This window comes from Euprymna scolopes, chromosome 14 (assembly GCF_053919585.1).
Source record: "Euprymna scolopes isolate OS-2025 chromosome 14, ASM5391958v1, whole genome shotgun sequence".
Lineage (NCBI taxonomy): Eukaryota > Metazoa > Mollusca > Cephalopoda > Sepiida > Sepiolidae > Euprymna > Euprymna scolopes.
This window is the reverse complement of record NC_136495.1, coordinates 93,733,140-93,758,855: the sequence shown is the minus strand read 5'-3', so window position 1 is coordinate 93,758,855 and position 25,716 is coordinate 93,733,140. Positions and strand designations below refer to the sequence as shown.

Below are 25,716 nucleotides of genomic sequence, written 5' to 3'. Positions count from 1 at the left end.
ATATGAAAGAAATTTTGAAAAAAAAACACATTTGAAACATAAAATAACGATAAATTTAATGAATTTTTATGAGACCACTCTATACTTTCATCTAATAATTTCAGAAACAAAACGAAATATGAAAAAATTTTTTTTTTTGGGGGGCGGGGGGGGGTTACATTAGAAACATATGACGAAAAATTTCATTTAATTGTTTTTGGAATTAATTTTTGGTAGATTTTCATTTTTTTTTTTTTTTTTAGGGGTTCTGCCTACTTGGCTAATTTTTTTTTTTTTTTTTTTTTTTTTTTGCGATCGCACGGGCATTCACTGCCATTTTATTGAAACAAAAGTTGCAATGATTTATTTTTAATTATTTATTTGGGGGGGGGGGGTTCTTTCCAGTGCTCAATACCCGGAAAATAGTTTTTTATTTGTAGCCCTTCTGCCGAAATATCTGGTGGAGAGAATATCATGTACTTCTTTTTTTTTTTATGGCGATTACATTTACATGTTTTTATCCGTTCTTTTATTTTTGGAATTGTTGTGGGGGTATCCACGTTGCCCATGATGAAAATGATTAGTATAGCAGGTGTGTTCCAAATGGAACTTCATGTCAACCCAGGCAACGCCGGGTACCCATGCTAGTATATATATATATATATATATATATATATATATATATATATATATATATATATATATGACTTGGCTGCCATCAGTTAGAATCGAAACCAAAACATATAACTCTCCACCCTAATTCCTTAGCTTCTGAGCTACACTCACACACACACTTACCTGTCATCCCTTTTTTAAAAGATGGAATCGCCCGATCGTATGAGACAAGATTCAAACAAGGGTACAAGGTCCACAGATTTTTATAATTATATAGATGTATATACTAGCAGGCCACCTGGCATTGCCCAGTTGTAAAATATGCTTGAATATTATATTTTAATTTATACAGATTTCGTATTTATTATTATAGATCTAATTCTCGCTTGATTATTCTATTGTACCCTATATATAGTAGTAGCCTGGTCATAAAATACGCTTAATATATCTTAATTCATGCAGATTTCATATTTATAATAGATCCAATACTCTATTGATTATTATATTGTACTCAATATATAGTAGTGATTTTAAGTTTTTAAAAAAATGACCTGGATACCATCAGTTAGAATTGAAACCAAAAAATTTAGCACTCCAGCCTTAGTTGTTACTGCTTGAGCTATAATCAAATGGATAAGAAAACATTAAAATCTAACTAATTTGGATGTATAAGTCGACTTATGCCTGCTAAGTTCCAATTTTTTTTTTTTTTTTAATTTTGACCTATTAGCAGCTATTTTTACAAATTTGTTCTACGGATCCAAATCCCCTCCCCCCTGAGACTAAAAATTGACAGGAGTTAGGTAGAGATTGTTACTCAGACAGACAAGGTCACTTATATGCTAAAAGGATCCGTGTCCTCAGTGCCTCCCAGCTAGAATATAAAAGAATTACTTAACTATTAGAAAATATCTGCAAAAAAGAATTCCTTAAAAAATTTTTTTTCCTACATTAAAATATAATAAAGTAACCATATATAATGTTTTACAATAAAACTTATTTTAAGGTGAGATTATGGTTAACAGTTTATTTCATATTGTATAGATTGTTTGAAGTTTAGTATCATCACTTACTTAGCTAAACACGAGTATTTTCCGTCATGGTCAATTTCCTTTTTGCATGTGAAGTGGTCGCTATTTTCATAATTTGTCCCCCATCATCGCCACCAAAAGTCTAAATAAATAAATAAATAAATGAATGAATGAAATTTTTTTTTTTAAAGTACAGCCCTCTCCATTTCTATTTAAAACAGAAAAACATAATTTAGATAAGTAAAAAAACAAAAAACAAAAAAAAACACCTAAATTTTCCCATCCCAAAATTGAGAAATCATGTTGACTTGTCACTAAATGGGTAAGAAGTGTGTGCTCATTATTCATTAAATTTTTATAGGAACATAATCCCCCACCTTAAAATATAAAATGTTCAATTGTTTTTGTTGTTGTTGTTTTTTAAGCTGTTTACATGTAATCGGAAAAAAAGAAAATTTAGAATTTGAAGTTGTTTAGAGGTTAAACTACATCGAGAAATAATCGAATAATCAAAAAAATCAAATAATCAAAAAAATCAAAAAATCAAAAAAATCAAAAAATCAAAAAAATCAAATAATCAAAAAAATCAAATAATCAAAAAATCAAATAATCAAAAAAATCAAATAATCAAATAATCAAAATAATCAAATAATCAAAAAAATCAAATAATCAAAAAAATCAAATAATCAAAAAAATCAAATAATCAAAAAATCAAATAATCAAAAAAATCAAATAATCAAAAAAATCAAATAATCGAAAAATCAAATAATCAAAAATCAGATTTTCGGTTAAAATGAAATAAAAATTAGTAAATGTGTAATGGAGTCGTTTAATGTTGTCTATGACATCAAAAAAATAACATTTATAGATGAATAACATATACAGAAACAATGCTCACTAACTATGTAACTTGAAAATCGTGGGAATTGATTATGGGTAACGAGTACAAGACACTTTGGCATTTTGTCCAACCACAATTGTAGGAGAAAGTTGTCATCCATCGTGCGATGTCCTGGAAGATCTTTCATTGGGAGGTTTTACAATCTCTCAAAGATAGGTCATTTAAAAGCTGCTTGAGCCAAGTTGTTTCTGAAGTACTGATGCGTTCCAAAATAACTTGTTTTGAGGCTTCATATGGAACTTCGCTGGATAGGGGTTGCCAAAATATCCTCAATCTCCTCTGCAACCTTTATGAGCAATGCTTCCACGATGTTGGAGTACTTCTGGCTGAGGAAGAAATTTTTTGCGCTTTGAAAATAGCTTCTGTTTAGAAAAACCATTGATGCAGCTTTTGCATGTTGTATAGAAGCATCTTGAAATGAATGAAGTTTCCTTAGTGTTGTGGGGTTGCTGTGGTCTCTTCCATGACGAAGTAAGAAAAAAAGACATATGCATAGAATGAGTTTTTAGGTTGTGTTTTTCTTCTAAAATATATGTATTTTAGAAAAATATTGGGGTATTAATTCGACAGTGTACATGCAGTAAAGTTATGTGACAGACGGACGTACACTTGGCAGAGAGGAAAAAACTGCTGAAACACATGGCAGACGCCATTTGTCACTGTGCGGAATTCACCATCTTGCTGAAGGATTTGGTTGCAAGTTAATATCACGTCGCCAAGTTACCATTTATAAGAAAATCAGGAGGAGTGTGTTTTTAACATGTTCATTCAGCTTGGCATCCCAGATGTAAAAGAACGAGAGAGAGAAAGGGAAAAGTCGATATCGTTACCTATGAACTGAAACCTACTGGAAATAAGGGGCAAAAATCGTATATGTCTCAAACTTGAAAGTGTTGTGAATTGAGTCCATGTGTGCGAGATTGGGCTGGATAGCAGTTTGACAACACATCTCTATAAATGTAATGAAAATAAGCGTCAAAGTTTAATGTGCTAAAATTGAAAAATTGAAATATTTGTAGGAGCTAGAAACATGTTGGAACAAAGGAAAAAGATAGTTTTTTTCCGGGTATAAATATGTAAATTATTTTTTAACGAAAAATGAGTAGCCATTTCTGCAAAAAACTAATGATTCATAAATACTAGCTTTGAAAATAGAGTAATGCAAAAAGCTCACTAATTGTAAAACAGATGAAATAGCGATGAAATGTTTTAAAATCAATCAATTTTTCAATTAAGAGGAAAGAAAAATGAAGTTTAATGAAATTAAACATAAAACGTTGAGTATTTGAAAAAACTTTAAAAAAGGACTTTCGCACTCAGTACCATAGCGGTGTGATAGTACAATAGTATTTATAAACCTCATTTCACCATTGTCATTGAGAAATGAAAACAAAAGTTTAGTTATACTGATTTGTCCAACTAACAAAAAAAAAAAAAGATTTGTATTTTGGTAAACCCACTACCTTTGCATTCACAAAGTCCGATTTTTTAAATTACACAACAATATTAATAAAGTTATATATACTTCTGCACAATACGAACTAAACTGTTTAACTTTTTAGTTTGACAAAAATAGGTTTAAGCTGGTTTGCATTGTGTGGAAACAAAAAGCTATGTTTAAGTAAATTTGTTGATATTTTTCATTGATAAAATAAATTGGATAAAGTTATATTTAACTAAGTACAGTAGAACCCCGGGATACGGCATTAAAAATTAGTAACAAAATACAGTAGAGTATATAGTAACCCCTCGCTACTTCGCGGTTTGATTATCATAGATTCGCTATTTCATGGGTTTTTCAATATATTAATATCGTGGATTTCCACCATAATTCTCTAGTGTTATACTAGCAGTGTCAGAAACCGACATTAAAAATGCATGATAAAAAATTGAATAATTCGACCTCCTATCTTTCCAAGCTTATAACTACTTGAAAAATGTAATTCAAACCCTATTTTTTTTTTTTTTCAATTAAAGGAGCAAAGACCAAGTTTTAAAAAATAACAGGTTTAATAGCAAATTATGCAATATTTGTTTTTTTAAATCGGTTTTCTTCAAATCTCTTTTAAAGAAAATCAACAAATTTTAACTTGCTTCGATAAAATATATGTATATATAAATTCCAAAAAATCACTTACCTATGAAAAATGCTATTCAATGGGTACTTCCATTTTTCATTGTTAAGAATTTATCCATATTTATATTTTAAATTCCATGTATTTTTTTAAATAAAAGACTTTTTTGAAACAACTATTTGAAAAGGCCGCCATTACGTAAGCATTTTTACTGTTATCGAAACGCAGAAGTGGTTTTTGTTTTTGTTTTGAACTACGGATGGGCAGAAGGGCATAAAAACAGCATGTTCGCGTTAGCCATCTAGCCTGTGCATGGAGAAATATGTGTCCCCATAGTTAAAAAAATAATCACATTTTTGCCTTAAAAAAAAACAAGTCGATGAATTTTTGATTTAATATATCTTAATTCTTCTTTTACGAGTGAATTTTTTTAAATATCTAAAAAAAGAAAACATTGAATGAAATAGAAAAAATTGTTGTCAGCATCAAATATTTACTTGACAGTCTAAGCATAACATAAGCTTCCACTTAAAAAAAAAAATCAACGTGATTTAAAAAAAAAGGTTTTACACTTAGGACTTTACAGGTAAATTTCCAAAAAACACTTCTTTTTTTTTTGTTGTTCTAAATTAGAATATTTTATTTATTGATCTTTTGTCATAAATTTGTGATATATAAAACTTTGGGAAGTAAATTAATTATTTAAATTTTAATAAACATTTAAAAAAAAATAACGTTTGTCTAAAATATTATATTTGGTTTATTGGAAAGAGCATAAAAATTCACATTGTCCCTGAAAATATCATAATAATTGAACCAATAGAAAAATTTTGATAGATTTTTAAAGTTTAAAAATTGAAAAATATTTAACTTGTAAAATTCGATTGATTTCATTATGTTAAAAAAAATGGCTGCATAAAGGCACGCCAGCACTTTGTAAACACTGTTTTTTAAAAAATAAAAAATATTTCTATTATTTTTTAAACAACTTTAATAGTTTATTTTGGAAGTATATTCCATAAAGAAAATAAACAACCCATTTTAAAAAGAGAAATTACAAGCTTTTTATATTTTACTAGCAAAAGTACCCGTCGTTGACTGGGTTCAAAAACAGCCTACAGAAAATGGACTCTGATTTATGAAAGTATGATAGGTTATGAAAAAGATGGGTTGTAATGAGATAACTTCGAATTTGGGGGTATCAAAACCAAAGCAAAATATGAAGAAAGTAAAAATAAAATAGATAAACCCCATAATTTATTATACCAACCTATTCACACTGAAACACTTATTACAATATTCTGTGGATCTATTTTAAAAAAACCTTGTTAAACTTTGTGACATATTTCCATTCTATGGAGGTCAGGCGCGAACGAACACCCCATGATTTTATCATACCATATTTCTTCAAACTGAAACATAATTATCAAAGTATACTTACGCAGATAGATATGAAAAGTCTTTATTAAAGTTTGTGCCTATTTCCATTCTATGGAGGCCAGGCACGAACGCAGAACCCACAATTTTATTATACCATCCCTATTTAAGTTAAAACATACTTATTAAAGTATTATGTACATCTATATCAAAAACACTTGTAAACGGTTTTTTTTCTAATTTTTACATTTTTTATTTCCATACTTTTCGACCAGGTGCGAACGCAGACCCCACAATTTTAATGAACCACTGTTCTGCCAGATCAAACATACCCATTCCTGTGTCTCGATACATCTTCTATCATTATATGTAATCAGTTTTTTTAAATAATCAACCATATAGGAGCCTATTCGTGACCACACACACACACACACACACAGACATTCAGCTTTATATTATAGATTTGTAGTTTTGTTTTAGGAGTGTCAAAAATTCCACAAAATTCTGATACACTTAGTGTTACACATGTATTTATATACAGTACTGAACTGTACAACCTAACAAGTGTTACAATCTTTCTCTTATTATTAATATAGTAAAGTGCGGGTTATAAACATTACAGGGATGGTTGTAAACAACCTATAAACAATTAAATATGGTAAAAATAATGCTTTTGTCCTACTTTGTGGATTTTTGAATATCACGGGTGGTCTTGGTCCCTATCTACCATGATATTCGAGGGAATACTGTATAATGCACATGTATATAATCAAATAGCATTATAAATAACACCGTAAGGTGAGGAAAATACCGTAACCAGGGGCCAAAAAAATATCGTATTCCACATTGTAACCTGAAAAAATCATATCCTAGAGCCACCATATCTCGGGGTTCTATTGTAGGTCGTTTGAGAAATTGTTCCTTGAAAAAAGATTTTTTGTTTGTTTTGTAATAAATTTATGTGCCGTTTTTAGGAATAAATATGTTTTTAAATGCAGGGGAAATCTACCCCCCCCCCAAAAAAAAAGTGCACTTTAGACTGGTGCAGAAATAAAAATGGTTGCAGACTAGAAGGTTCACTAGGAGAAAATATTAAGTATAGTATCAGAACAAATACAACACTTAAATGTTATGATAAAAAGTAAAAAAAAAAAACAATAAATATAATTATAAAAAGTAAAAAAAAAACAATAAATATTATTATAAAAAGTTAAAAAAAATAAATGTTATGATAAAAAGTAAAAAAAAAAATATTATTATAAAAAGTTAAAAAAAATAAATGTTATGATAAAAAGTAAAAAAAAAAATATTATTATAAAAAGTAAAAAATAAAATAAATATTATTATAAAAAGTAAAAAAAACAAAAACAATAAAAACACCAGTTTTAATCAAGGGAGACAATAATTGTATATTGAACAACAACAAAAATGCAGGCAAACAAATTTTTGTAGTTGGAAATATATTTTTATTTTTCTGACAAATAATCAAAGCAGACGTTTATGAATAATTGATCATATTTTTACTTTTTACAAACAGTAATGAAATAAGTTTTTAGTACTAAAATTTACCCAATTGTATGAAGGAATATATCTTTAAAAACGATGACTGGGGGTGAATAGATACAGGTATATGAAAAATTTAAAAAAATCATTGTGAAGAACATTTACAAAAAAAAAATTATTATTTTATTTATTTATTTATTTATTTATTTATTTTTACAACAAAAGTCACATTAAAGATCAATCTCACTTCCATATTGGAAGTACCAAACTCTGAAAAAAAGTAAGTTAAAAGAAAACGGGGATATTCATACATACATGGCCCACTTAGTTGCATTATTACTGTTTTTCTTGTATACATATGCTTTTTTAAAATTTTGTCTTTTTTTTTTTTATGAAAAAGTGCGAACTAATAATGTTTTCCTTTTTTTTTTTTTTTTTTTTTTTTACTAGCATTTCAGCCCGGCATTGCCCGGGTGTTTGGATGTGTATGTTGAGCAAAAAAAAAAAAAAAAAAAAAAAGCAATCAATTTTTTAAAACTTTGACCCCTATTCTAACCCCTTAACATTTATTGTTTTGGGTACAAATCAAGTTATTAAGTTAGATCCATGTCCAATGAACCTATATCTAAAATTTCAAGTGTTTATACCCAAAATTGTCGGAGGATTTTGGTAGAGTTCTCAAAGGTGAAATCGTTGAACTTTGACCCGTTAATAGCCACATTTCTGGCCGAAAACAGATTACAAAGATTTTCCCAAATCTCAGTACCCTGTATATCAAATTTCGAGTCTGTAGACTGAAAATTGACAGTTATTGTGTAGGAAAATGTACACACACACACACAGAGACACGTTCACTTTTATATATTTAATAGACTAGCATGGGTGCCCGGTGTTGCCCGGGTGTTTGGAGGTGTGTGCTGAGCAAAAAAAAAAACATGGTAGTAGGAAGGCAGGCTCGAATCTGTATCACGAAGGAGGAAAAGAATGGGGAAAAAAACGTGACGTCTTTGCTGTTACAACCACCGCCAAACCGGAAGTCACATAGGTTTAAATTAAGGCTAGACAATCCAAAAGAGGGGATGACTTTCGAAAATATCAGTGAAAAAAAGCGACTCCTCCCTGTAGAAAAGTGCCCTGTTGAGGGTGAAGAAATTAATGTTTTTAGCCAATTGTTCTGTATTTGTCGTCTGAAGCTTCAAACAATACTGATCTTGTGAAAATCCGTCACCTCTGTCAAAAATGCAAACATACATACATACTTACATTTGTATATTTGTAGCTCAAATTTTCGACCAAAACCGATTAAAAAGTTTGCCCTATCTCTGAATACCCTTTATGTAAAAGTTCAAATGTTTAGACCAGAAATTGTCTGATTAATTTGGTAGAGACCGCAGAGGTCAATTTTTTTTTTAACTTTAACCCTTAACATTCATTGTTTTGGGATAAAATCAAGTCAGATCCATACCCAAGGAACCTATATCTAAAATTTCAAGTGTTTGGACCCAAAATTGTTGGAGAAGTTTGGTAGAATTCTCAAAGATCAAATCGTTGAACTTTGACCCGTTAACAGCCAAATTTCTGGCCGAAAACCGATCACAAAGATTTTCCCAAATTTCCATATCCTGTATATAAAATCTCGAGTCTGTAGATTGAAAATTGACAGAGTTATTGTGTAAGGAAATGTACACAGGCAAACAGACACACAAACAGACACGTTCACTTTTATAGAGATAGATTTTAGCCGTCACCATATTAGTCATGTTAATCAGTTATTTAGGGGAGGTTCTTCGAATCGTTATATTACAGGTTTGCAACTAAATTAAACTTTAAAAAAATCCATGCTATGTTGTAATTCATGAAAATACTGGATAAACTATTCATCTACATAGGGTTTATCATTTCATACACATTAACTCAACTCGAAAAGTATGGTTTAACTTTTAATTAAATTAAAACTAATAAAACTTTTGTTTATAAATCGTTAGTGCCATTAAAGAAAATTTTGTAATGATTATATGTAGCAATAGAGAGGACAATAGAGACCAGCTTAAAAGAATATTGGATGCTTTACATGTTGAACAACCATTTTCCAGAGAAAGGAACTTGTAATCATAATGTTAAATTTTTATAATTGGAACTAATTAGCACGTGTAGAAATTAACTGACTTTAAAATAATGAAATTAAAGCAGACAGTGAGTCGAAATTTTGGACAGCTGTGAGAAAGCGTTGGTATTGGAAATTTGTGTTATCACAGTGTTTTTGAGCAGTTCCTTCTGAAGTTTGAAAAATAGGTGATTTCGCCGATTTCGATGACAATAAAAATATGGAAGTGAAGAATATATATATATATATATATATATATATATATATATATATATATATATATATATATATATATATATATATACTAGCATTTCAGCCCGGCGTTTCCTGGGTGTTTGAAGGTGTATGTTGAGCAAAAAAAAAAAAAAAAAACGGTCAATTTTTTTAACTTTGACCCCTATTATGACCCCTTAACATTTATTGTTTTGGGATCAAATCAAGTTATTAAGTTAGATCCATATCCAAGGAACCTATATCTAATATTCCAAGGGTTTAGACCCAAAATTGTCGGAGGAGTTTGATAGAATTCTCAAAGGTCAAATCGTTGAACTTTGATCCCTTAACAGCCAAATTTCTGGCCGAAAACCGATCACAAAGATTTTCCCAAATCTCAGTACCCTGTATATAAAATTTCGAGTCTGTAGACTTAAAATTGACAGTTATTGCGTAGGGAAATGCACACACACACACACACACACACACACACGTTCACTTTTATAGATATATAGATAGATTGAAATGTCTTTGAAGAAAACTTGCTAAAATGAATAATTAAATAACGTTTATGCGTGGGGAAAAAAGTTACTTGTGCTTTGTAAAGATTACTTCTTTTTAACAAAAACATACAATGTCTGCCACTGTTTTCTATTTATTAAGATGAAACCGATAATCATATATTGTAGTAAATAAAAACCGAAAACGTATGAAGTGTTTAAGTAAAAGTTTCTAAGAGTTGAGCGAAGACGCCATTTTTTAATAGCTTCTTTTCTAGAACTGCCTACCTGTGGAATTGCTTTGCTGGCCTATTTTCCAGCTTAATATAACATGGTCGTCTTCAAGTCCAGTGTAAACAAGTTCTTCTTGAACCGGCCTCTTAAATAATCAAATTATACCAAATTTTCACCACTAATTTCTATTAGTTTGCACATGCATAAAATAGTCATGGCTAGAAGTGGTTTACTTTTAAATCTTCCTTATCTATCTGTCGGATTAACTCAAACACAAGGGAACACGGCTGGAGTGAGAAGTTAGGGAATGCGGCTAAATATTTTGGTTTGGATTCTGTCTGTCAATTACAATTGAATGTACCAAAATGATCCAAGATGGTAAAATTAAAGTAAATTATAAATATTAAAGAATTAATATTTATAAACTTATCTCAGCCAGATATAAAAGCTCGATAATACAAAATAGGAAATAGAGCTTATAATATGAGCAAACAGTTAATGAAATATGTAAAAAAAACACTTTGAAATGAGTTAAAAACATATTTAATTTGAAAAGGAAACACTAGATAAATGGATAGTCCTTAATCCGCGGAGTTTCGAAGAAATACTCTCCTTCTCATCAGAGGGTAGGAATTAGCAAAATACAGGATCGGATTTTGCATGCAGAAGTATTTGATGAAACAACTTTTCAAATTAAATGTTTTTAACTCATTTCAAAGTGTTTTTTAACATATTTCATTAACTGTTTGCTCATATATATATATATATATATATATATATATATATATATATATAAAGAAGCTTTGAATAAAGAAAATGCAAAAATAAAAATACAGAATGCAATTTAAATTCCCGGATGGAAAAAAATATATTAACTTTAACCTATCGCAAACTTAGCACCTACATAATCCGACTTTTAAAATGTTTATAATGACAAAAGAGAATTCATTTATATAAGGGGGAAAAAAAAAGCCTTAACTAAAATTGTTAAATAGAAATAGACTTAGCATTTGCATAAGCCGATTTCGCAAAAGTCTTCCATTTTAAAACAGAATTTAACTACATGAGGATGAAAAGAGAAAACCTTAACTAAAATTTTGTAAATAGAAAACGGGGATCATATATATATATTCAATAGAGGATTATGTAATAACAAATACGAGATCTACATGAATGAATGAATTAAAATATATTAAGTATACTTTATGACCAGCAAAAATAAAATAACTTCTTTTGATTTAAGAATTGTTTATTAAAAAAAATATTGGCAAATAATTAATCCAATAGTTTTGAATTGTTGTATCATATTTCTGTACGCAGTTGTAATGAATATTTTTGTAAGAATATTTGGCTAAATATTTGCCTATCACGCAGGAGTATTTGGTTTGAAATGGTTTAGGTTACAAAACCTACTTAACTAATAAATGAGGAGGATGATTCATCATGTAGATGAGAAATGTCCATGGTAGATCCATCTTGTGCCGAAAGTTGCCAAGAAATGTCTTCCTGGTGGTCGTTTTTTTTTTGTTTGTTTGTTTTTTTATTTTTTGTTGAAAAAAAATCAAACAAAAAAATTTTTTAAATCTAGGTGAATGGCCACACGGTGTGTAATATAGACAATTGAAAAAAAACAACAAAACAAAACAACCACGTAATTTGTTAGTCATATTGTTACTTTCACATGAAACTTTGCAGAGTTTCCGTTGTGTTTGATAGAGCAGGTGCTCTTCGACTATTGGATCAGATACATCCTTCTCCTGTCTTAATTGTTATTGTTCATCTATCAAAAAGATAATTTGATGTATTCTTTGTTTTCACCTCATAAAGTAAGTAACATTTGATTTATCTCTATTGAGATTATGTGAATAACTATATTTTAAAAAATGTTTTAATATTTAGTAGAGTTGGGACGATTAATGGGGTATCAGAATCTGAATTGAAAATATTTGTACATATTTTCCAATGCCAATAACGATTCCTTTATCTGTTTTATTTGATTTTATTTAAAACAAAATTTTTCACTGTCAATAGTAATAATAATACAATAGATGTTTATTGATTTTAAACTACCATGATCATCCCCCCACAAGTGTATTTGTACATTTAAGAAAATATGTGCACGTTTAACACATGTTACGGGAGGCAAGGAAGAAATAGCAACTTCATAGTTAAATATTTAGCAATTTATAAAGAATTGGAATCGATAATTGTATCAGAATCTGGAAAAGATATTGAAATCGTCCCATCACTAATACTTAGTTACTTGTTTAAAAGGATTTCGTTTGATTTAAATTTTGTTTTAAAATTTATTTAATATCAAGCTTTGGTAAGATGCAATTTTTATTTCTGTTCAAATCTAGAATGCCCCTTTTTGGAAAGCTGGATTTTATGATTGTTTTATATTTTTAATTTTATGAAGTTTTCTTTTATTATTATCGTATGCTAATTTTCATGAGAAATATTTGGCTTGGGTCACTCCCTCAGTTTTGGCCTACTTGCATACCAAGTTTGGTTGAGATTTGTTTAGTAGTTTCCAAATCTATAATGAATATACACACAACTGCTTTATTTAATTTATTAGATATTTTATATTTTAGCGACTAATGTTTATTTTTTTTTATTTTATGTTTTTCATTTTTCATATTTTTTATTGATACTTTCTAATTTGTGTTTTAATTTACTTGCTGAAGTGTGTATACATTGGACAATAAGTATAACTAATCTATTAAAAATTACATCCCTTACATTTCGTTAGCTTTACTAAGTAAAGAGTAATGATCATAAGTATTTTTATTTCTTATAAATCTAAATCTAATTTAAGTCTATTTAAAAATGTTATTAAAAATCCTGTTTATTTCTCATTTTCATGGGGCAAAATGCATCCAGATAAAATCAATTCTTTAATAGTACAAAAATAACTTTACTATACTGAAGTAAGTTAGAAATAACTAATAAAAGCCAGGATTAATTTTAGTAAATCGTCTTCTTCCATGTGCTTTCAAATAACATAAGGAATATATATATATATATATATATATATATATATATATATATATATATATATATATATATATATATAAACTCTTAGAAAAATATCTTTATTACAAAGAGAATGGATATAGTCTTATCGTTCATAGAAGATATTTCGTATAATACTTCAGGATGATTTTGTTAGGTTTTGATTGTAAAATATAAACATTTTGTCTTAAAAATATCCATATTTTGTCATTTCAAAAAGTATTATTTTTATATTTTGAAAAATAAAATATTTAATCAAAGGTGTTAGATGTGTGTCGATAAACAAACATTAAGAACAAATATTAAATATTTCATCAGAAAAAAAAAACTAACAGAATTTCAATCCATTTCAGAATTTCAATCCATTTCAGATTTTTTTCTTATGAAATCTGTTTTTAAATAAACAGATTTCATAAGAAAAAATCATAATATATATAATATATATATATATATATATATATATATATATATATATATATATATATATATATATATATATATATATATATATATATATATATATATATATATATATATATATATATATATAAACAAAATAACTTTCTATTTTTATTGCAGCTTTTGAGAAATGTTGCTGTGGGACATTTTTTTTTAACCAGTAAAACGACCAAATGTTGTCTGTCTGTTGCACCAGTGATGAATAACACATAATTTAATTGCTAACATTAGAAAGCTTAGGAGGGGGGGGGGCTATTAAAACTGTCTCCCCAATAGGAAATGTAAGCACTACATATTTAACAATATATTAACCCGGCTTTTTAAAATGCCCTTCCACCCCCACCTAAAAATATTGGACGTATTTAAGAAACAAAAAGGATGAATTACAGTAGAACTTTGTTTTTGTTAGTTATTTTCTACAATAATACAAATATAAAAATTAGTTTTTAAGTTTTAAGTCTGGTATACATACAAACTGACGAATGCTCGTTAATCTGTATTCCTATAAATTTGAGTATTTTCTCACTCTCACATTTATCTATATATATCTATAAAAGTGAACGTATCTGTGTGTGTGTGTCTGTGTACATTTCCCTACGCAATAACTCTGTCAATTTTTAGTCTACAGACTCGAAATTTGATATACAGGGTACTGAGATTTCGGAAAATCTTTGTGATCGGTTTTCGGACAGAAATTTGGCTGTTAAGGGGTCAAAATTCAACAATTTGACCTTTGAGAACTCTATCAAACTCCCCCCGACAATTTTGGGTCTACGCACTTGAAATTTTAGATATAGGTTCCTTGGACATGGATCTAACTTAATAACTTGATTTGAGCCCAAAGCAATAAATGTTAAGGGGTCATAATAGGGGTCAAATAAAAAAATTGACCTTTTTTTTTTTTTTTGCTCAGCATACACCTCCAAACACCAGGGCAATGCCGGGCCGAAATGCTAGTATATATATAAAAGTGAACGTATCTGTGTGTCTGTGTACATTTCCCTATGCAATAACTCTTTCAATTTTTAGTCTACAGACTCGAAATTTGATATACAGGGTACTGAGATTTCGGAAAATCTTTTTGATCGGTTTTCGGACAGAAATTTGGCGATTCAGGGGCCAAAGTTCAACGATTTGACCTTTGAGAACTCTACCAAACTCCTCCAACAATTTTGGGTCTATGCACTTGAAATTTTAGATATAGGTTCCTTGGACATGGATCTAACTTAATAACTTGATTTGAGCCCAAAACAATAAATATTAAGGGACCATAATAGGGGTCAAAGTTTAAAAAAAAATTGACCTCTGCAGTCTCTTCACAATTACTCAGACAATTTCTGGTCTAAATATTTGAAATTTTGCATAAAGGGTATTCAGAGATGGGGCAAGCTTTTTCATCAGTTTAGGTCGAAAATTTTTAGTTACCAATATATAAATGTAAGTATGTATGTCTGTTTGCATGTCTGCCTTAAACTTTCAATAGAGGCGACGGATTTTACCAAGATCAGTATTGTTTTAAATTTCGATCTTTCATACGACAAATATCAAAAAATTTGCTAAAAACATTAATATCTTCCCCTTCAGCTAGGTACTTTTCTACAGTGGGGGGGGGTAACTTTTTTCGCCGATATTTTTAATGTTATCCTCTCCTTTAGATTGTTTAGCCTTAATTTAAAAAAATGTCGCTTCCAGTTTGGCGGTGATCATAACAGCATAAACGTTAGGTTTTACCCTGTTTTTTTCCTCCTTTGCGGTACGGGTTCGAGCCTGCCTTCCTACTACCACTTTTTTTTTTTTTTTTTGCTCAACATACACATCCAAACACCTGGGCAACGCCGGGCTGAAATGCTAGTTGATATTAAAAGCCTACTTTTTCTATTTAAACATTGTTAAAACGGACTTTTTAATATAATCAGTCATGAATATGTGAGTGACTACATGAAGGTTAACTAATTTGCATATTCCTTTGAAAAACGAGCGTTAATTGCTTATTCATTCTTATGGTTTCTTATTTGCTCTATTTTGCTATTAGACTGAATTCTAGTTGTGCATAGTTTCTAAATCCTGCATAATAGCATAGAATTTAAGATGACAACGTTTTAACAGGCAAATATATTTATCTATCTATCTAAGTGGCCTTATCGGTGTGTGTGTGTGTGTGTGTGTGTGTGTGTGTGTGTGTGAAAAGTCTCTACCAAACTCCTCTATGAATATTACATCTTCAGAGTTGAAATTTGATATATAGGGTATTTGGACTTTTAGCATACTTTCGATTTGGTTTTTAGCCTGCAAAAATTACTGCTAATGGGTAAAAATTGTAAACAAAACAGTTGGCATTGGTAAGGTTAGTTGAATAAAACATTACATCTGCTATTTCTGTTGCGCATACTCAAAATTAAAGATTTATAGCTGAGAGTCACTTTATTTTCAACCTTTCTTCATCTGTTTGTAGCCCAGATGGTAGCGCCATTGGGGAGAGAAATAACAACTAAGGCAGGAGCATTAAACGTTTTCGTTTTGATTCTTGCAGATGGTAACCAAGTCATATTTTTTTTTATAACTTTTGAAATCATTACCATATAATAGATTTGTTGATACATCCTATTTAGATTATTTTCTGCGTGGAAACAATCTTTCCTTTCTGCAGTGAATGTAATTTGTTTTTCTTTTTTCTTTGGATCGAGAATGACAATACTGTGCATTTATTTTTTACATTGATGTTTTTGGACTAGAAATTACTTTTTAAATTAAAAAAGTTAAAACTTTATGACTACCAATGAATGCAATTGTTTTAAAACCTTGACATTTATTCAATGAACAGAAATTTTAATAAACACATTTGCATAAAAATAATGGACATGAAAATAAATAGCCCTAAGCAGTGTTGAGTAACCACAGCTACTACTACACACGTGTGTATGTGTGACTTTTTTTTTTTAATAAAATGCACTGATATCATATTTGATATTTCAAATACTTGTGTTTTACTTTTCATTAACTTGTTCAAATTGTTGAATATTTTCATCGATGAGTGTTAACTGAAAATAGACCTTTAAGGAAAACAATTTTATTTAAAAAAAATACAAATCAATTTATGCGAAGTATTTTTTCAAAATTAAAATACCGATCATATCCATACAAATGATATAATTTGTTTGAGAAATACTTTTCAAATTTCAAATTAATTTTGAGAAATAGGCATTACTATCATTCAAGATATATTATTAATGATATATATATATATATATATATATATATATATATATATATATATATATATATAAGTGACTTTTCCCCTTTATTTCATTGGCTGTTTTACCCCAAAACTGCATATGTAAACTTGCTTCAGCATTGATTTACTTATTTGGCATTTTTTACGCTTTTGGAAAAATATGCATTTGTTTTTTTAACTTTTGTTAATGTTTGAACCCAGATGAAATGTGCTGCTTCATTCATTCAAAATGCATAGACTCTACATACTTGGCATATTGGAATAACAGATCGGCAGATTTTGGTATTTCAAACAATGTTGTTTCAGGAGTCAATAAGACAATTGCTCATGAATAGTTGCTTACAGAGCATGTCTTTCCTATGACTTGACCATACTCAATAAACGCATGTTCTTCCTATGACGTGACCATCTATAATATAAATCTCATCAGTCTGTTTAAATGTATGTATGTTTGCCTAAAACTTTCAACAGAGATGACGGATTTTCATGAGATCAGTATTATTTGGAAGCTCGACCTTTTGGACGACAAATCTCAAAGAATTGGCTAAAAACATTAATTCCTTCACCCTCAACTGGGCACTTTTCTACAAGGAGGGGCCGTTTTTTCGCCGATATTTTCGAAAGTCATCCCCTCTTTTCGATTGACTAGCCTTAATTTAAACCTTCGCCACTTTCAATTTGGTGATCGACACAACGGTAAAGATGTCACTTTTTTCTTTCTTCTTCACGTTCTTTTCCTCCTTCGCGGTACGGGTTCAAGGCTGCCTGCCGACTACGACTTTTTTTTTTTTTTGCTCAACACAGACCTTCAAACACCTGGGCAATGTTGGGCACCCAGGCTAGTCATTAATAAACGCAAGATGTGAATGCTTTTGCTTTAGTTTATCTTGGAAAATTATCTTGCGGAAATTCTTTGTTGTTAGTTTGAAATTATATTTAATAGTTCTCATTTGTTTTCTTCCCCAAAATCAATATGATGTATAGAATTACGTTTGTATATATTAGTCTTTTCTATGTTGGCATTTCTTTCTTTTTTGCTTGACTAAAATGTATACGTCTGTTTATTGTATAACTTTGTCGTGTGATATAATACTTAAAACACAAAGTTATTCATTCATCAGGTCACCTTTCTATGTCCCAAATCACCTTGCTTTTTTTTCTTCTGTTGTTAGTCATCTAGAAATTAAAGACCATCGATAATTATTACAACTGTAGATGATCTTTCATTTTCTTATAGATTCTTTAATACTGATTTTCACGGGAATTGTTTTACTTTTTTTATATAAGTTTTTTATACATTTTTTTTTCTCGCGTGATTAAAAACAAAATTTTTGGTGAGTGTTAGTTCCTCCACATTCTTGTCTTCATATATATATATATATATATATATATATATATATATATATATATATATATATATATATATTGAGTGCAAAGATTAATAATTGTAAATTATAAATCAGTTTCAAAAGGATGAACAAACCAAATCAAATTGAGTGTACAATCGTTTCAGAAACGATATTCATTTTATTAAACATTGACAAAGATTGTGTTTTCGAATATAGTCTCCTCATCAGCAAAAAAAAAAAAAAAGGGAGTAAGGTGGGGAGTTTAAGACACCAAAATAAAACTAGCATCTTTGATGGATAGTCCTTATTTAGTTGCATCAGAAAATTTGTTTTAAAGTTCGTCAGTACATAAGTGGGCATCTTGTATTTTGGCTACAAATGGTTGAATTTTTCAGTTTTAATAAAATGAATATTGTTTCCGAAATGATCGTACACTCAATTTTATTTTGTTTATCCATCCTTTTGAAACTGATTTATAATTTACAATTAATCTTTATACTCAATAATCATATAGCTCTTGAGCTGGAACTTGTATTCCTTATTTTCTTAACCTGTATTTATTTGTTACGTTCAACTCCTTACATTACTTCCACTATCTTAGCGTTATTTGCATTGTTTTCCTTTTAGATTATTGTTGTCATCAGCGTTGATATATATATATATAGCAGGGTTAGAAAATCTATATATGTATATAGGTTAAGATACACTTGGTTTCTGAATTATAGACCATTGAAACAAACACTGATTAGCATTTTTATCATAAACATATGTACAATTAGATTTTTTTCTATATATAGGATGGATAAACTTTGAGAAGTTCATTGGTAAAATAATCCTGGGCCTTGTGCTGCAACATATACCAACAAAGCCATGAAAGAATGACACAAACAAATATATAAAAGCTGTAGGGCTCAGAAGAAAGATCTGAATTTCATAATTCATTTGAAGACCTTTGATAATCAACATTGGGGATCCAGTCAGTATCTTATGAATGTTGGTTCTGTTTATTTCAGATAATAGAATACAACAGTCCAAAAGAAGGCAAATATGATCAACACACAACACAGACTACACCAAAGAAGAAATGGACTGCAAAGAAAATTAGTGTTATTATAAAAGCATTTCCGAAAGAAAGAGCCTGTTTACAAATATATACAACATAACGTTAAAATTATGTTAATTTTCAAAAATCAAATTTCAACTGATGTGCTATATTCTGCCTTTCTATGAGTGTATGGTTCATTCATGTATAATAATGTTTTCCAGTATTTAAATACTATTTTTGTTGATTATTTGTATGTGTTCCTTGCATATTCAAATCAAATGTGTTTAATGTTTATCTTTACATTAATGATCACTCATGTATAATTGGACGTAAGTTCTTGCATGAAGTGTGACATTGAAATTCTCATAATGTTGTATTTTGAATTTTAGAAAACATTTGATGTTATTCTTCATTAATTGACAATTAAACTTGGCAAAATTATCTTTTTAAAGTTGAACTATGTCTGAACATTGTCCTGATGTCGCATGGACTGCAAAAAATATCACAATATATGAACTTCAACACTTCAAGAAAGCTTGAAGATACATCAGTTGTTATCTGGTATAAATATAATCCTCAAAATGAAAACAATAGTAAAAAAAAAAAAAAGGAAAAGATAACTTTGAATACAAATTTCTTATTTCAAATAATCAGATAAATATATTTTATGATGTTTGAAATAATTATACTTTTCCTTAATTCCAGTCATAATACACAGAGAACAACTTTTATCCATCCTTTGACTAGAAAGGCAGCCCCACCCTCGAATGATGCTGTTCAAAGGTATTTATATCTTAATTATTATTTTCATTACTTTTACATTAAACATAAATTTTTCTCATCTTTATTGTAAGTATACATTTTACAGTACTGTGCCGTTGTTAGTGCCACAATTATAAATTCATTTTTTTATCATTATTTCTGAATTTATCAAGTTTACTCTGAAAATAATTTTCATTAAATTTTCTACTTTTAAGCATGATTTGATAGTTTGCTTAAAAAATATTACACTATTAGAAAAAAAATTTCATTGTTTGTTAGATTTAGTTTCTGAAGCTTTTTATTTCTAAAAACAATCACAATGCAAGGGAAGATATCAAAAGAAATATGTACCATATTTAGTTTAGCTTACTGTTTTTGCAATATGTTCATAGTTGAGTTGATTTAATCTACAGTATTATAGAAAAATCTATTAAAAATAAATGAAGTGACAGTAACCTTTATTCTTCCCTGGGGGGGAAACAACTAATGGCTGATAAACTGAAGCAATATAACACACTGCTAAAACCAGCTGTAACATGGGAAACATTTCATAATCATGTTTCTTTTACATGAATTGAAAAACAACTAATTGGAATTATGTTTCTCATTGATAAGCTGCTATTTTATAAAAACCAGACTTTTACTTATGGAAGGCACTAATCTAATATATAAAATAATTCAGGCGTTTTTTTGTGTATATAGGTTGTTTTTTGTTTTGTTTTCACAAGCTCAATTAACATTCTGTTTGGACGTTAACAGATTTTTACATTCTCTTAAAAAATTTTAAACTTATGTAAAAAAAATTTCCAACCTTATTTTTACACATCTACATCTAAACACGTATTAATAAACTCTTTTTTTTTTAAATCTTTGTAAGTATCGTTAAGTCATTCTTTTAATAGTGACCTTCAGTCAAACATTATTAAAGTTTCAATGTTTGAGTTTAAAATCTAGTCATCCAAATCTGAAGATCTTCCAAAATCTGGTGCACGTTCTAAATTCTAAACTGAAACTAAACTTTGACTGCAATATTAACATGTACTACACAAATTCGTTACCCAGTTTAAATATATTCTTCATCTCATACTCATGTGTGTAGTATGTATGTTTCCAACTCCATATTTACCTTGTAGTACAATTCCAGGTCTCATGATCTTTATTAACTCTGCATTGAAATCAACAAAAATGACCACCATATCTGCTTGAGAAAATTTTCAAATTTTGGTAAAAGAGCGAAGGTTTATTTCTCATTGTCAAGGGAATTTATAGTTGGAGTTACAACGGTCACAAATCACTTTGTCAATAGAATTCTCATTGCTATAAGGAAATTACTATGCACAGCAGTTCCTCAAGCTTTAAGAAATAGAAGTTTTTACAACAAACGCTACACCTATTTTTTTTTCTTATGATGTTTTAGTTGACAGCTCTAATAAAAAAATTATAACTACCAGATTGTTTTGTAAAACTACCCTTTTCATCAAATCTCATTTCAGATAATGCAAATATGTTTATACTCCTTTACAACAAGTGCTTTTCAGGGTACATTTCAATGGCTTGAGAATCTAGGAAAATTTGAATATTTTGACAAACAATATTCAAAGAATCATTTTTATTTTGTTCTTGCATGATGACCGCACAACCCAGACTGCAGCATTTGTTGAAGCAAACCATTTTACAAATTGTTTCAGAACCTTTTTTGCCATTCATCAATACATGATTATTAACTTTCATTGTCTTTCCCTTTTTATGGTTATTGTCAGCTGTAAAAATAATGATTGGTGGACCGTTTTAGTCACTAACACAACATGTTGTTAAAGAACTTTGAAAGTTAAGAAAGTATCAATTTCTACTTTTTGCAGCAAAGGGAAAAACATGATTCTTTCAACTGATTGATAATACGAAACTGAAATTGATCCAAGCAAGTTGACTAGGGAATAACGGCTTGTAATTAGCTTGATGAGTAGTTACATGTTTTTCACTCCAGCGAGGTGTTCATGGCAAACTTGTCTTGAACAAAAACTGGATGCCTTTCTTGATTTAACTTAGCTTAACCAGGCAAAACGAAAATGACAACAGCTTTTCTAGTTTAAAATAAAAATGCATATTACATACACAAGTACGTATATGTGTAGATATGCATGTATAATTACTTATAAATTAATTTTTTTAAATAAATAAATTACACAAAATAAATATTGATAATAATAAGTAAATAAGAAAATAATAAATAAAATATGTAAACAAACTAACACCTATAATTCCATAACTACATACATAGATATATATATACCATATATACTTGTGTATAAATCAATCTTGTGTATAAGTCAATGTGTATTTTAAGACCAAAAATTGTGTCATTTCCGGTATTTCTGTGTATAAGTCAACTGTAGATTTCAGACAAATTAAATGGATTGTCTCGCGGTTATTTCTTGCACAGATAATCTTCTTTTTGGTGTTTTTTTTTTTTTTTTTTTTTTTTTGTAAGACATTATATATTGTTTCTCGGCATCTGCAAGCAATAATATGTGCCTTTATGAAAGTGTGGTCTATTCAATTTTTATTTTTTTTTTTGAAGCACATATTCTCTCGCGCAAATTTTATTGCAAGCCCCACTCTCCCCAATGGTTTAATTCTACTTATGCAGCTGCCATAGCGCAAAGGCAGCATGCGTACCGCAAATTTAACCGACATAAGTCCAGTTCAAACAGACAGAAGTATATAGAAGCCAGAAGTAACTGTAAGAAAGAAATAGCGACAGCTAAGAGAGAATTTACTGAAACCACCAAAAAACGCATCGAAGCACAGAAATTAGGAACCTGAGACTTCTGGAAAATCTACAACAGTGTAGTAAATAATGGGCAATCAACTATTCCCCCACTATCCAACAATCATGAGGTTGTTTGCTCAGCAACTGAGAAGTCTAACATGCTTGCCAGACGGTTTGCCTCCAACTCCACACTGGACTCTGCTAACCACCCCCTTCCTGACTTTCCTTTGCAGACAGACGCCACACTAGACGATCTGAAAATCACCCCTGCTCAGGTGCATGCTATCATAAGAAAGCTTGACACTGCAAAAGCATGTGGACCTGATCTCATCCCGGCTGTGCTATTAAAAAAGTGTGCTGCCAAAGTAGCTCCAGTTCTCTCCAAACTTTACAACAAATGCCTTAATGAATCTTGCTTTCCTGCCTGCTGGAAAACTGCTTCTGTAGTGCCAGTTTTCAAAAATTCTGGCAAAAGAACTGACCCAGTAAATTATCGCCCCATTAGCCTCCTCCCACTTTTTGCCAAAATATTTGAGACAATAATTAACCAAGCTCTAGTCCATCACCTTACAGATGCTAAACTTCTGACTGACCAACAATATTGATTTAGGTAAGCCCATTCCACAGCAGACATCCTAACTGTAATCTCAGAACGTATATACCAGTCACTGGACAAAGCGGGGGAGGGTAGAGCGATAGCTCTAGATATATCTAAGGCTTTTGACAGGGTATGGCATGAAGGTCTTCTCAGGAAAACCAAATCATACAGTATCATTGGAAGAATACTTAACATAGTTAAATCCTTCTTAGATAAGAGAAAAATCCAGGTTGTCCTTGACAGTCGTACATCTAAACAATATGATATAAATGCGGGAGTGCCTCAGGGGTCTATCCTTGGACCTCTATTATTCCTAATATTCATAAATGACCTCCCTGACAAAATTGTCTGTGAGATGGGTATGTATGCTGATGACACCATGCTCTATAACAGACACAACAGGAAAACAAATGAACACATATCTAAAGAAATGGCAGAAACACTAGAGGATGACCTCCAATCTCTAGTGGAATAGGGATAAAAATTGATGGTCACATTCAATGCTGCCAAGACTAAACTTTTTTCCTTCAATAAATACAAGAAACCTTCTCTACCACCAATAGCAATGGCCAATGACTCTTTATCTGAAAGTACATCTTTTAAACTCCTCGGCCTAACGTTCACAGGAAACATGAGTTGGAACAATTACATTGAGAGTATTGCCAGGACAGCTGAAAAGAAGGTAGGTTCTCTGTACCGTGCTAGAAAGCTACTAATGCCCAAAAGTATCCTGTACCTCTATAAGGCCACCATTCGCCCATGTATGGAGTATTGCTGTCATATTTGGGCTGGTGCATCTGCTACTAGTCTCTCGCTCTTAGACAAGGTTCAAAAGAGAGTCATCAATCTGATAGGTCCTGAACTGTCATCTAAGCTTTAGCCTCTGTCTCATCGACGAAATGTTGCATCCCTCTGCCTTTTCTACAAGTACTTTAACGGTGAATGCTCTGACGAACTGCAAGCACTTGTACCCCCTCGATGTAAATACCCCTGACAAACCTGATAAGCAGCTAAATCCCACCCCTTCACAGTAGAGATCTCTAGATGTAAGATAGCCTTCTACTCCAGTAGTTTCTTCCCCAGAACAGCTAGACTTTGGAATTCCTTTCCGGGTCCCTGCTTCCCCAACTGTACTGACATGCAGAAGTTCAAGTGTGGTGTGAACCGACATCTTGCTGCCCAACTTCCTACATAGTACCCCTGTAGCTTATATCACTGATAGTAGCCCCCTACATCAAAGTGGCAACGTGCCTTGTTTGGGATGAAAATGTAATAAAATATATATATATATATATATATATATATATAGATAGAACTAACTCGCTGCACACTTACATGCAATGAACGCAAATGTTGCTAATCAGACATTCTGATCAATGACATGCTGTAGATTCCAGGCACAGTTACTGTTTTTAAACATAATTTATGTCACGCACCATAATAACGTAAATGCATACATTGCACGATTAGTAATATACCGTAATAATGTGAACACATGCTTGTGTGCAATTAAATGGTTTTATTAAATAATTGTCGTTAAACTTAGGGGAGGACGACATACCATAAACACTACATTTCCTAACCTACTAAATATCATATCACCAAATACATCATATTGAACTTAGACATAATGCCATGTCTAGAGAGTGAACGGTGTGAGAGCTATTCCAATTATTATTAAGCCTCCCACTGTGCTTACATGCTGACAAACACACTGCAGGTAGGTTCAGAAGGAGTGTGATTAATTACTAGAATTACCGGTATATACCGAGTGCACGAACAAAATGGCGTTTTCTATGTTATGACCAAGTGCCGAGTTGCTCTTTAACATTTCTAAAAACATGACCTATATATAAGTCGACCCCCCAAAATAACCTTAAAATCGTCTCCCAGAAATTTGACTTATACACAAGTATATACAGTATATTTAAAATATAAATAATAAAATAAA

General features: G+C 30.2%; 1 protein-coding gene across 6 annotated transcripts in view; it reads left to right on the top strand.

Moving 5' to 3' along the window:
• Window positions 1–25,716, top strand: part of LOC145293166 (uncharacterized) — a 333,600-nt gene that overhangs the window by 113,458 nt on the left and 194,426 nt on the right. For 5 of the 6 annotated variants that reach the window (XM_080139627.1, XM_080139628.1, XM_080139626.1 and 2 more), the window contains exon 4: window positions 20,341–20,418. In XM_080139627.1, coding sequence (XP_079995753.1) covers window positions 20,341–20,418 — 78 coding nt within the window. Of the gene's footprint in view, window positions 1–12,015; window positions 12,359–20,340; window positions 20,419–25,716 lie in introns of those variants that run through there. The other variant, XM_080139624.1, reaches the window with a different exon arrangement.